This window comes from Ursus arctos, unplaced genomic scaffold (genome assembly GCF_023065955.2).
Source record: "Ursus arctos isolate Adak ecotype North America unplaced genomic scaffold, UrsArc2.0 scaffold_7, whole genome shotgun sequence".
In the NCBI taxonomy this organism is placed as follows: Eukaryota; Metazoa; Chordata; class Mammalia; order Carnivora; family Ursidae; genus Ursus; species Ursus arctos.
Genome location: NW_026623089.1, coordinates 8710441 through 8724402, shown reverse-complemented (window position 1 = coordinate 8724402; position 13962 = coordinate 8710441). Strand labels below are relative to the sequence as shown.

The 13962-nt window shown below is 44.2% G+C and overlaps 1 protein-coding gene across 1 annotated transcript; it reads right to left on the bottom strand.

Moving 5' to 3' along the window:
• Window positions 1-2518: 2518 nt before the first annotated feature.
• Window positions 2519-6818, bottom strand: FAM24B (family with sequence similarity 24 member B). Its single transcript, XM_048219060.2, has 2 exons — window positions 3791-6818; window positions 2519-2826 (listed from the first exon to the last, which is right to left on the bottom strand). Exons 1-2 carry the CDS (start codon window positions 3880-3882, stop codon window positions 2640-2642), a joined length of 279 nt encoding a protein of 92 aa, XP_048075017.1. The 5' UTR covers window positions 3883-6818; the 3' UTR covers window positions 2519-2639.
• Between the last annotated feature and the right edge of the window lie 7144 nt (window positions 6819-13962).

Below are 13962 nucleotides of genomic sequence, written 5' to 3'. Positions count from 1 at the left end.
ACTTCCCAGCAGCTCTGTGGAGGTAATAATGGTGGCCATAGACTGAACTTCTATCTTAAAACCCTTCCTGGGTACCCTCAACTTTCCTTGTCATTCTGACTGTCCTGCAGCCCAGAACCTTTACTTGGCTCTAGGACACTTGGGTTCCTGGGCAGGGCTGTGACCCAGGAGGATTGTTCCCAGTTAGGCCCCTGGATAAGGCATTTGGCCTCATACCAGTGCCACAGTGGCAAGGCCAGCACCTGCGACACTGGGAAGTTGTGCTCACAAGGAGCTTGGACACTCACCAAGGTACCTGGCACAGCTCCACTCGGTTCCTGTCGGCTCAGAGCCTTCTGGGAATACCCACGTGGCAGGTGGGGACTGGGTGTCCTGGTGTGAGAGTGAGCAGGGGGCAGGACTCTAGGGTAGGGACCCTTCTGATTACTAAGGGCCGCTCACCCTCAGCTGTGTCCACAGACCCCTACTCCTACCCCCACCTTCTTCCTAAAGCCCTCTCCCTGTCTCCTATAGATGTGATCTCCTTGCTCCCTGAACCACCACCATTGGAGTGAGAGCTCTGTGGTCACTGTCCTGGGAGGGGGACAGGGACTGGCAGAGGGCAAAGAACCCTGGGTTAGCAATCAGGAGACAGGCAGTTCGGGCCAGGGGCAATTTACCATGAGATCACAGGACCCCAGGGCCTGTGGAGTTGGCATGCCTTATCTTGCTTAATCCTCACCATCACCTATGCAAGCCCCCAATTTACATCAAGAAAAATGAGGCTCAGAGAGGTTAAGAAAATCCCCCAATGGCACATAGCTAATGAAAAGCAGAGCTGGATTTGAACCAAGTGTATCTGGCTCTGAAAGTCACGTTACTCACTGTCCCTACTGCCTACAAGAAGGGTGTCTCTAAGAACCCTTGCCCCCATCCTGCCTCCTCCATGCATCCTGGGATGCCTGAACTTCAGGCGTATTCCCCATGGAATTCCTGTATAGAACGTGCTTGTGCTGGGCCTCCAGGGTCTTGGGCTCTGTGCTGTCCACTGGGTGAGGTTCAGAGGGAAATGGGAGCTCACTGGCAAGGAGAAAATTGAAGCACACATGAACACCAAAGACAAGGCCAGAGCAGCAGATGGCAGAGAGGCAGAGAAAATGCTTCAGGAACTCAAGAGGGACAGGTCACTTCCAGATGGAAGGTCTCCGGGCAGGATCCAGGGAAGATGCAGCCTTGAATTTGCCTCCAGAAACTCACACTGGGGCTGGAGGACACTCAGCCACCATGGATTTTCTTGGCCATTCCAAGGGCTGCTCTGTGACAGCAGATCCCATACTCCTTCTGGCAAATTTCTCCACCACTCACGTGCTGAAACGCCCTCATCAGCCAAGCCTTCTGCTGAGAGAACTGAAACTGCTTATCGCTCTTCCCTCTGTCAGCCTAGAGGTCAAAGCTGTTTCCTTCCTTCATTCCTGTCGTCCCTTTTCTCCCCTTAGTAGCTAACCACCTGTTACTAGTTAGCCCTTTATATTAAGAACAACACGTGATGCTCACAAAGCAAGGGTTTTGTTAAGAAGAGAAGGGACAAATTGTGGTTATGGATGGGGAGCCTGTGAATGAATTAAAAGGGGTCCAGAAGGCTCAGCAGAAAGAGCAGGAACAGAAGGGGGCTGATGAGCACAAGTGGAGAGGAGTACATCCTTCTGCCTACTGCTCAGATCAAGAGAATCCTGGGCTTTGGCATTCAGCTGGAGACTCCTGCTAGCACTTAAAGACACTGGCAGCAGTCAGCAAAATCTGTGTTACGGTGACCTGAAGAGGAGGAAACCTGCTTCCGGAGACTTGGAGAATGGCAGAAGGAAAAATCTCAGGTTTTTTGAAATGTCTTTTAGACACCGTCGGGCTCAACCCCATCATATAAGGTCACCCTAAACCCAGAGATGTCCCATTTGTCTGTTCTCGCTCTACGATGACAGTCGTTCTCCTTCAGGACAGTGTCACATAATTGTCTGCGACAGAGTAGCCCGATGAGAGTGAATGGAGCCCTCACAAGGAGAAGAGCCAAGTGAACTACTCCAGCTTGGGAGTTTTTGATGAGTCTGAAACTGGAAACGCTCTAAGATCAATATATAGTTTTCTTCTGGGGTTGGAGATGTACTGGATGCTTTTATTTTCTACTCTAACTCTCCTCATCTTGCAATATAATATTGCAACATAGGTGCCCCAAGTCCCAAAGTGGCTAGTCCACAAATGTAAGTGCATTTATTTTTTTTATTTTTTTTTTAAAGATTTTATTTATTTATTTGACAGAGATAGAGACAGCCAGCGAAAGAGGGAACACAAGCAGGGGGAGTGAGAGAGGAAGAAGCAGGCTCATAGCGGAGGAGCCTGATGTGGGGCTCGATCCCATAATGCTGGGATCACGCCCTGAGCCGAAGGCAGACGCTTAACCGCTGTGCCACCCAGGCGCCCCTGTAAGTGCATTTATAACTAACAACAAACACTGGAGGCAGAAGATTATTTTCAATATTGCCTTTATTCAAAAGTACATAAATATGTTCTGTAATACATAACGTAAACACTACAAAACTTGACTTGAATAATAAAACATTCTACTAAAAAAGAAACACTGCGCATGCAGATACTTGTGCCCACCCAACTCAGAGTCCCTCATTTACGTCACAGAAGCACGGTGGCAGGTTATCGAAGTCGGCATACAAGCTACATTCGTCACAGCACTGGAGGTTGGGATAGGACCCAGCAGTGAGGGCTGCGGCCGCGGCGACCTTGTCGTCAGTGAGTATGCCTGGATTTTTTAAGGCCAAACAAAGAGGTGCCTTTGGAGGTCTTAAGAAAAGACATACACAAAGCATGGAGTTAGAATTTTTCTTCTTGGTCCATTGGTCACAATCATCAGGGGTATCTACGAAGTTTAGGCCGAGAGCCAATCAAATACGTAACAGTAGCCCAGAACGAGAGCTCTCTGCCCCTGGCCCGAGCTCCTATCTAATCCCTTCCTCTCCCAGGATTGCTAGAAATGTAGACTCAGGTCACAGCCAACAGGGGAGAGGGAACTGCAAGTGTGGATCAGCCGGCTGATCGCTGCAGGCCCAGCAGGTGCAGAGCGGGATCGCGAATGTGCCACACTTGGCCGTGCCCCGCGTTCCGGGATTTACCTTCTAGCTCACAGCTTAACTCCCCTGGGATGGGAACGGCACTGCTTCTAACGACCCATCTCTCCCAGATTGGAAGGTTCCTCTCCCCCAAAGTTAATTCTCTTTTGTCTGATCGACCCTCCCTTGTCAGGTGTCCCCCGGGATCGTCACACAGCTCCGCTTCCCCATAGTCCTACAGGCTCACCTCACTGTCCCCAAGCCCATGCACAGTGATGGAGAGAACACCGTGAGAGCTCCCCCAACTCAGCTAAGAGGAGATCAATTCAGCCTGTCCTCTGCGTGAATGTGAGGCACAGACTCACTCCCAGCCTCCCTCCAGTCTGCAGTGCCTGGGACGGAGGGACGGCCCAGCCAGTGTGCGGAGTCAACAGCTGAGGGTCCGCTCAGTGAGAGTAAGTGAAGCAAAGCAGCACAGAGCCCCCCAGCCGAGAACATTCTACTTACGAGCTCACAGCGCCGAGCCAGAAGGGGAGAAAACCAAGATTCTACACTCACCTGCCCTTACCTTTCAAACCTACCTGCTGTTCCTGACCTCACCCTGTGTAGGCACAAGGCAAGGAATGACCTTGCTCAAGCAGAGAGCCCCAGGGATCCTATTTGAGGGGGTATTTTTCACTCTTACCCACATCACTCACTTCAGTGCGTTGGCTACTTTGTAGTAAAGACAGATGACAACACCCATCAGCACAAGAATGGCCACCAGGATACCGCCAGCAATGCAGAACATAATTATCGTGTTGACTTTAGAAGACTTAGCTTTATCTAGGCAGAGAAGTGCGGGCAATGAATGTGGCGTCCCTCCCCACCCAGCCACCGCAACACCTCCACAGCTTCCTCTAGTGGAAAGAGAGTTGAATCCCAGACCACAGATTCTTGTGCGCGTATACAAATGAATCCTCCCAGGAAGGCATAGGACCCTAAACTGGACCAAAGAGAGGGAAAGGGTTTATTTATGAATGAGATGAGACTGAAACGCAGAACCCAGAGAGAAAGAAGCTGAGAATCTTTTTCTTCCTTTCGCAGGCAGTAATGTGCAGCTGTAAGTAACAAAACAGGCCTCAAACAAATGGTTTTACTCCCAAATACCTGGGCGTCCTGCAATACACTCACTTTCAGAATCAGAATTAAGTCGTCACTCTACATCAGGCTTAACAATTTCCTATAAGGATGACTAAGGGGACAACTCTTTAAAAGTGTTATGTTCAACAATGCTGAGAATATACAAATCCATTTTGTAAATAATACATGTTTCAGGAAAAGTCTTCTATTCTTCCACTGACAACTGCCATTTTTCCTCCTCAATCCTCCCAGGAAATCAAGTTTTTCTGGAATAAGCAATTTGTTTAATCTCACTCCCTGAAACTGGGGGAAAAGTGAGCAAGGATTGAAAAACGATCTACTGCCAAAACATACTTACTAGTGTCAAAGTCTTCCATGCTCGATGAAGGCTGGCAGTAAAAAAAAATGATAATTAATATAAACTTTAGGGAATAGTACATCTTATCAGGAATTTCTCAAACTTCTAATTTGAAAAAGAAAATTCTAATTATCCGTTAGGAGTAATTAAGATATAAATCTCAAGAGCTTGCTTTTAGATGCACAGACTCCACGCGAGCTACCAGAATGCACAGCCCTGTCAGCTCCAACTTCTATGCCTGTCAGACCAGAGGCTGTGTGACATCAACACTCTGGACACCAACTCCCTTTCGTGGAGTTCTGAATTCTATTCCATGTTCAGATGTATTTTAGGACCAGTAGAAATATGAGTGTCCAAATACTACTCTGTGTCATTTACTCTCAGTCTCACCTTTTCAAGTTTTGTTCCCTCAGAGAACCTTTTAAGGTTTGACTGTTAATCAAAAGCAAATCTGGGATTTCAACAAAATAAAAGGACAGTAATGTGGTGAGGCTAATATCTAAAAATTCTCATATATCTAAAAGTTCAACTATGGAAGACTGGTTAGACTCTATGTCGCAGCAACACAACAGAATAATCACATAGCTGTAGTCATTTAATAGGACTCAGATGTAGGTTCACTGACTTCAGAATATTATCAGGTTTTATGGCAAAGACAAAAAGAAATTCAAAAAGCAATATGAATAGGAGGTCTGTTATAAATCAGATTTCTATTTCTATTTCACACCTAGCAAAGCTGGTTCAATTAAATGAGGACATTATTTTAACTGTGGAGGGTTATTCCTTATTGCCCTGGCTAAACCCTGCGAGAAGTCACAAACAGCAGGGGATTGATTTATCCACAACACTAGTGGCATAAGACCTCTGAAAATTCTTTCCTCTATAAAAGCAATGAAAAATCTGGCAGAAAAACTGTCTTTTTCAGACTCTGGAAATTAAAAGTTTGCTGTAGCTCAGGAAACACTTATTTTTAAGAAAACAACTGAATCTCAGTATGAATAGCAGGCTCGTGGCATTGTTCCATCATTCACTGTCCAGCTCCATGGCAACCTTGAAAATAAAACCCAAGCTCCAATGCAGCTACCAAAGGGCAAACAGAGGCACAGCTCTTTCAAAGCCTCATTCCCGAAGAACTGTCATTATTTGACCTGTCTTCTGGTTATCTGGAAATCCTCTCTTGCAAAGCTATCTGTATTTGACCTAACTTGGAGTTCTCCTAATGCAAAAAGTCTTCCTCTAAGGGGATTTTGGCAAAAACAATTACAATTGTTTTAACTTCTTGGCTGCTTGAGGTAGTGCATAACATTTGGGGCAAATCACAGAGTAGCCAAAAAGCTTAAAGGAGAAGCTGGTAAATTAGCTGTCCATAGGAGTTTTGAAAAGCTCTGACATACTCCTGAGACTCCAGGCCATGCACGTGTGCTGTGTGCGTGTCTAAGGCTGTGAGTATCCTCAAGAGAGACACAAGATGGCCCTAAGCATCCACCTCCGACTGACCCTAAGGCTTTCTCCCAAGCCAAAAGTGAAGGCTGTGGCAGAGTTTCCAACTGCTTGGCTGATTGTTGAAGGCATGCCCCAACATGCACATAGAGCCCCTCATGAAAGACTGGGAGATCTGTTGGTTCCAGGCAGTTAAGGTCATCTTTGTCTGATCATTAGCTCATCACTAAGCTAATCAACAGAGACTTCAGTGTCAATATACAACAAAGAATACAGACTTTACAGAATTTGTTGAGAAAAGTCACTGAACAAGAACAAGCCTTGGAGAGCGGGGAGAAACTGATTTCTAGAGTTGCCATATTATATTAAATGTCTAGTTTTCAACAAAGACTCTAAGACATAAAAAAGAAAAAACAAAAGGAAAAAATGAAAGAAAGAGAAGTATGACTGATAAAAGGTAAAGGAAAGCAATTAAAAACTTTCCCTAGGAAGCGCAGACATTGGCCCTAATAAACACAGTCCTTCTTTTCTTTTCTTTCTTTCTTTTTCTTTCTTTCTCTTTCTTTCTTTCTTTCTTTCTTTCTTTCTTTCTTTCTTTCTTTCTTTCTTTTCTTTCTTTCTATTTCCTTCTGTAAGATTTTATTTATTTATTTGACAGACAGAGACAGCCAGCGAGAGAGGGAACACAAGCAGGGGGAGTGGGAGAGGAAGAAGCAGGCTCATAGCAGAGGAGCCTGATGTGGGGCTCGATCCCAGAACGCCGGGATCACGCCCTGAGCTGAAGGCAGACGCTTAACGACTGCACCACCCAGGCGCCCCATTTATTTATTTATTTTTAAAGATTTTATTTATTTGACAGAGAGACAGCCAGCGAGAGAGGAAACACAAGCAGGGGGAGTGGGAGAGGAAGAAGCAGGCTCATAGCAGAGGAGCCTGATGTGGGGCTCGATCTCAGAACCCTGGGATCACGCCCTGAGCTGAAGGCAGACACTTAACGACTGCGCCACCCAGGCGCTCCTAGACACAGTCTTTAAATCAACTATTTAAAATATTTTCAAAGGAATCTATGTCTAAAGAACTAAAAGTATGAGAATAATGTCTCCAACAGAGAACATCAATAGAGAGAAATTATTTTTTTTAAAGAGTCAAATAGAAATTTTCGGGTTGGAAAGTATAACTGAAAAAAATTCATTAGAGGAGCTTAACAGCAGATCTGAGCAGGCAGAAGAAATAATTGGTGAACTCAAAGACAGATCAATAGAGATTATCCAGTCTGAGGAACAGAAAGAAAAAAAGAATGAATAAAAATGAACTCAGAAATTCCAGTTCCACTACAACATGTAAAGAGCTTGGGAGTTGCCACCCTCAAAACAAGAAAAAAGCTGAACAAACTTGATAGTCAACATGTCTTCCTAGGTCAACCACAGCGTGGAAGTAACAGAGCAAACGAAAGTAAAGAGACAGGTGAATACAGAGAATTGCAGCTTCTCAGGAGCAGAAGCCACTGCTGGAGCCAGCAACTCTTTGGAACACTTAAATGGTAAGTGATAAACTGCTGGAGGCTGAAGGAGGACCAGCATGAGAGAAAAAACTTCCTGGGGGCCCAGGTTTTTCTAGGGGGGAGAGCCATGTTCATGAATTTTACCTCAAGGAGCTCAATGAGGTTCTTATAGTGAAGACTGCAGAAAAATCTCCTCATGCTTTGGTCTCCACACCGTAGAGGGGACCCTGCTGCTGCTGGGAGATGGTCAAAGTCCTGAATTTCCAGTAAGCCTCCTCTGATAACCAACCCCCCGGCAGTTAGGTGAATTGTGCCTCATTACCACTGGGTCAAGGTGAAAGCTCAGACTTCCCAGGATCTCCACTGACTGGGAAGGTAGGAGTGTTATCACCCGGTCTTCTCTGATACTACACTGGCAGGAAGGGGCGATTTGGAACAACTCTTTATATCACCCAGTCTTCTCTGATACTACACTGGCAGGAAGGGGTGATTTGGAACAACTCTTTATAGCCTGGTGAATGCAAGCCTAGGCTCTCCACTTCGTCCTGGCTGGAGGAAAGGCTGGGCTGGGGGTGGAGCCACAATTTTTTCTGGGATATTTGACTGGAATACAGGCTCCCTGGCTTGTGAGGCTTCTGAGGCTCCCTTTTTCTTGGGCCTTTGGCTAGAGACAGGAGGATTTTCTTGGGAGCTTTTCTGTCTGCACCCATTGGTGTTCCCAGGTTGCCGGCTTCTTCATCTCCAAGTCTGGAAATCTGAGGCAAAAACAAGACCCAGGGAGTTCACCACCATGTTCCTTGGATTTCAAGTCTCCTAGCTTGTCTGATTTCTTCCCACCACCTGTCAGGGTCTTGTGTTTGTTTTCTACATAATGTCCCGGATTTTTGGTTGCACTTGGTAGAAAGCATAATAAAAAGCACATCTGCTCCATCTTCCCAGAAGCAGAAGTCCCTCGTACAGGAGGTCCTGAAATCAATCTTCTACTTGATGGCCACAGCCACGTGCTGACCGTACTTATCTGACCCTGAGAGTAAATGCCTTCTTAAATTGTGTGTCCCAGGCACCTCACGTGTCATCCTAGACTGGGCCAAACACATTTCAACATAGTTGAAATATCTTCCAGCTTCATCTCCCACTGCACTTCCCCATGACCCATGTATTTTCATGCCTCTGAGCCTTGACTAGATGGCTCTCCCAGCCCCTCTCCTCCTCTAGCTGCTATAATATTAAGCCTGCAAGATTTCACTCAGTGCCAACTCCTCTGTAAAATCTTCACTGATTCCCATGTTAATTGCTGCTTTTCCTCTGTATCTATGCCATTTGCTTGTACCTCTCTAAAACCCTGAATTTCATTTGTCATAAGGATTTCTGATTCCTGTTCTAACTCTGAGCAAATATTTGTCTTGACTACAGGAACCTACTATGCTCACCCTCACTGAACCCAATACTCTGGAGTTGAACTTCCTGCTTTGTACCTCACTCAAAAATGGTTTATTTTTCCAAGTTTCTTTTCTATGCCCTCCATCAAAGCAGCAACTATTCTGAGGGACATGGCCTTGAATGAGCTTAGTCATGATTAAGGAGACAGGTTATGCGGTCCTTCCCTACAAAGATGACTGCTTCATTTCTTGGTTTCCTTTTATAATTGTGGTTATTTGACTGCCCTGTTTGATAAGTCTACACATTGAAAAGCTGGTTTTTTTCAAGGTGTGAGTTTCATTAGGCAGAAACTCAGGATCCCCAATATCAAACAAAGGGCCAAGCACCCATGAGGTGCTGACACATTTCGTGGGCAATGACCCGAATATGAATTTTGTCAATCTGATAACAACTTTCCTGATCCAAGCGTCTAAATTCAGACAGAGCAATAAATTTAGACGTAACAGGGGTGCCTGGGTGGCTCGGTTAGTTAAGTGACTGCCTTCAGCTCAGGTCATGATCCCAGGGTCTTGGGATTGAGTCCCACATCAGGCTCCCTGCTCAGCAGGGAGTCTGCTCCTCCCTCTCCCTCTGCCCTTCCTCCGGCTTGTGCTCTCATTCACTCTCTCAAATAAATAAAATCTTTTTTAAAAATTTCAGACATAACAGTAAACCAAGACCATCATTACTTCATTTACTGATAAGAATATTGTACACATTTCTTATAAAGCAGCAACATTAAGCTACTCACCTTAATACTCCCAACATGTGTATCTTTCTAAGTTTCATGGCAGAGGGCCAGAAGACAATGCAAAGACTAAGACTCTGTTTGACAGATGAGGAAATGGAAGCTCAGAGAGCAGAAGTGATTCCCTAGGGTCACCTAGCAAGTCACCACAGGGCAGGAACTAAGGCCTGGTTCTGTGACCTATTCCTCCAGCCCCCTCCTCACAGGGCCCTTCCACCCCCCTCAACCTTTCTGCAACCCTCTGACATGAAGTGTTGTTCCCCATTCCCAGTACCCACTAATTCTATCATACAAAGGCTTTGATTTTGGCTCTGAGCAGAAAGATATGCAAAGAAATCCAGTTGCATTTCATTTAGGGAAGGGCCTGGGGATTGATGATATTTTCATCCTAAGTGTTCATTGGAAATTCACATGTAGTGATTAGTCAAGAGTACTGAGAGTGATGGGAGGGGCCCTGTGTTCCAGATGGCAGAGTAGGCAGCACTTGTATACAGAATCTATGAGTTGAACTTTGTGGTGTGATCCAGGTTACAGGGCCATTTTCCCTGTGGCAAATTCTTAGTAATTCACATACACAAGGACTTTCACCCAGATCACCTATTGTGCCAAGTGCCCATCCTGCGACTAACACCTGGGGCAGGTGGCTGCAAACACCCTTCTACTTGTAAACTGCGTATCTAGTGGCAGAAGGCAGCCCAGATCCCAGGTTATTGGGAGTAACCCTGTGAGCCCCCCTTACTTGACCCAAGTTCCATCTCTGTCCCTCTTCCACAGCTCCTGCTCTGCTCCCAGGATTTTCATATTTACTTTCAGGCTCCTGCTCCGCTGAGGGCTTTGTTGTGGTCCTGGCAACCGCCCTGAGAAGAGTCCCGTTTTGCCTTCGAGAGGGAGGATCTTCCAAATTGAAATCCTATTCTAGCAATACACGCTACTACAGCATAGTATAGAATCTATACATGTTAGTTTAAATTCCCGGATAATCCCAACACCTGTGTCATATGTTAATACTGGTTCTAATGCTTGCTTTGTCTCCTTGGCATGAGTTTTTCTTGCCTTTTAGTGTGCACTGTAATGTTTTGTTGAAAGCCAGACATAATGTAAATGGAGATATGCAGAAGAACCGAGGTAATCACGTTGTTAGTGTGGAGTTTTATGTTAATCTGCTTAGGAGTTAGGCTCTGTTTAATGCTTGCTGTAACTATAGGTGCCAGAGGCTTCAATTTCCTCTAGTATTCTTGCTTTTGTTCCCCCTATTGTCTTTTGGTTTCCCTAGAAACTCCTTTTAAAATAGTCTGCATCCTACTCTCTTCATTGTAATCTACTGTATACCGGAGCCCTGCTGATGTGGTGGTAAGGCACTGGGGAAGGAAAGAATTGCATAATCTTAAGACTAAATCTGTCTTTAGCAGACCTGAGTCCCTTGCTTGTCACCTTCAAAAGTGTTTGTCTTTTTTTTTTTTCCCCTCCCTCTACACGTGACAGGAAGGCTAAAGGGGCTGGAGTTGTCTAACTGCTCATCCCCCTAGGTCACAAAAGCCTGGAAGTTTCCCCTGAGAGTAGTAACCTTTGTTAAGGAGAATACTGTGGAGTGTATTTCAAAATGGTTACTTTCCCCTCCCCCCCGCAGACAGCATGAGATTCTTCTCCAATCTTCACTGGGCAAATCTCGTGGGATTCCTGGAAGTAAAACCCATAAAAGTATGGGGCCTCCTAAAAGTGGGCTCCCAGGAGTATTCATCTCTCAAGCTAGTCCACACTCAGCCTCCAGCAATTCATCAACGACCATTTAAGTGTTCCTCCCAGACTACCGCCTCCAGAGGATTCTGTTCCTGGTAAGTGGATCTCCATTGGGATTTTCTGCATTTACCGATCTCTTCAGTTATCAGAGTGGCTGTTTGCCCTGTGACATCAATTATCTGGTGGATTTTTTAAAACGTCATTGATTTTCAGTTTGTTCAGCTTTGTTGTTGTTGTTGTTGTAAAGATGGTTGTGATAAATTCTAAACTCTTTTCATGCCAGAGCTGAAGCCAGAAGTGTTGTTTTTTTTTTTTTAATTAGTAATATAAACCCACATAAACAAAAGCTCTTGGAAGTATTCAGCATACGAGCGGAGCATGTAAGGGGTCCTAGGCCAAAAGTGTCTGTGAACTACTGTGTTACAATACACCATCAGTCATGATTCACACTGTAAATCCTAAATTAACAATAAATTGCTCTTTAAAATAGGCAAGCCAAAAACTTACATTGTGATACTGGTGGGAAGTTTTCAAAAACATGTTATATTCTTTATTTACAGTGGAGGGGGAAAAAAAAGCAAGAAGAAACATTTGCAATTCATGGTAACAATAATTTAGCACATTAAAATCATAGTAACCTCTGCACTACCACAACTCTTCTGGCTTTGAAAAAAGTATAAGATTGAATTTACTGATTTCTCCTTTTTCTGCTCCTTACATTGTAATAAAGTTCTGAACCCATACTGCTTTCCTTATCAATTCCATTCAACAAACTTATTCTGAACACGTCCGCCAGGTATAAAATAATTCCTGATCTCAATAATCATTCAGACGTTAGGGAACACAAATGTGAGAATCATTTTATACATTCCTGAACCACAAGAGAATTATAGTACCTGAAAATTCTTAGTCCAGAAAAAGTAGTCATTGATTCTGTAATACTGTGGAGTTCTACACTTGGTTTTCAATGATAAACAGATTCTTCCCTGCTATCCAAAAGAAAAGACACTGTAGGTAGAGAGGAAAGCTCGTGCAAAGGTAGAGGAGCCTGGGATGTACGCAAGAGTCACGAGTAGGGTGTAGGCAAAGTCACTAGAGGCTTTATATGCTGTGCTAACGATGGGCAAAGATGATGGTGGCTCAGGCACAGGAAAATCAGAGGATGGTGCACAGAATGAAAAGGAGAAGATGAAAATGGGAACTAATGACCAGTGAAGAAACTCCTGAAACTATCCGAATGAAAGATAGTGCTTGGAAACAGAAGAGGCAGAGATGGAAAAAGATAGGAAGCTTTGCCTTAAAAAAAAAATCTATCTATATAGATCGAGATCTATAGATATAGCTACCTCAAGACTTGGGGTGATTTACTAGATACATGGGAATGAAAGAAAGGGAAAGACTATAGCAGTCTAGTTTTCTGACCTGTGGCTTTCAGCTTTGTGCAAGGAAGTCAACACCCAGTTCATAGTATAATTCATCTTGTTCATTAACTTGCAGGTTGGTAATTCTGACGAAGAGTCTATGCTCCTTTGAAGAATGTCCAATAGATTAACGTGGATCTAAGTTAAGTTATGACTATAGAGGGAGGGCATACAGAGAAAACACACACACACACACACACACACACACACACACTGCTGTAGACAACTTAGAATAAGTCTGCAATACTAATCTCTCAAAACATTAAAACTAGGATACATACAATTAAGGACTTCTAACTTGCTCAATACGCTACATATCTGATCCTTTGGTGGGGTTTCTCTTTCAAACTTGGTGAATCCATCTAATACACACTCTGGATAACAGATTACTTACAAAAAAATTACATTCCAATTTTTCTAACACCACTCCACAGATTAAAAAACAATGAAACAGGTATTGTACAAGTAACTCCTGCTCTCCCAAAGTTTGCAGGACACCTTATGAAACACCAACGTTAACACAGTAAGGTTTTATTTTCATAAAAACGAAATCCTCTCCACCTTTCTTTTGGTTATCGAAAACAGGCACTACTGTAGGTCTCTGTAAAAAGCAAAGTGGAAACACTGCAACTTTTGGAAAGCAGAGGATGCTCTTCCCTTTATTTAAGCCATTTCGGCTTAGAAAAGTTTTTATAAGAACGCTCTATTTTCAGGTACGAGGGAAATCTGTATTCTCACTAGGTACATATCCTAACATAACTCATGTAAGACCTTAAGAAAAACAAAACAAAAATTATTTGGCACTGAACAACAACAAAACCAGAAAAAGAAGTCCTAAAACAAAATCAACATGAGACAGACTAAGATTTCTATTTTCTAGAGAGAAAGCACCATAAATACATGGTTGACAGCCCAAATTTGAAGAATGCTGACATTTCAATTTTATTTGAATCTAATCATCCAGTGTTTTCAAGGTGAAGTGGACAGGAAGGAGCAGAGAGGCACCAGTTATCTTCCTATCCCGAGGGGCAACTAGAAAGTTCCACCCGCTCCACTTTTCGGGACCCAAACGTTAAAAGTCCTTCAAGTCCCAGCTCACAGGCTGCTCCATCAGAGACCCGAGG

Excerpts from the sequence above, each read along its gene's own strand:
- FAM24B (XM_048219060.2), bottom strand. The coding sequence starts at position 3,882 with ATGTTCTGCATTGCTGGCGGTATCCTGGTGGCCATTCTTGTGCTGATG. Across the intron at positions 2,827-3,790 it reads AAAGTAGCCAACGCACTGAA|ACCTCCAAAGGCACCTCTTT; the intron begins GTGAGTGATGTG and ends TCTTTTCTTAAG.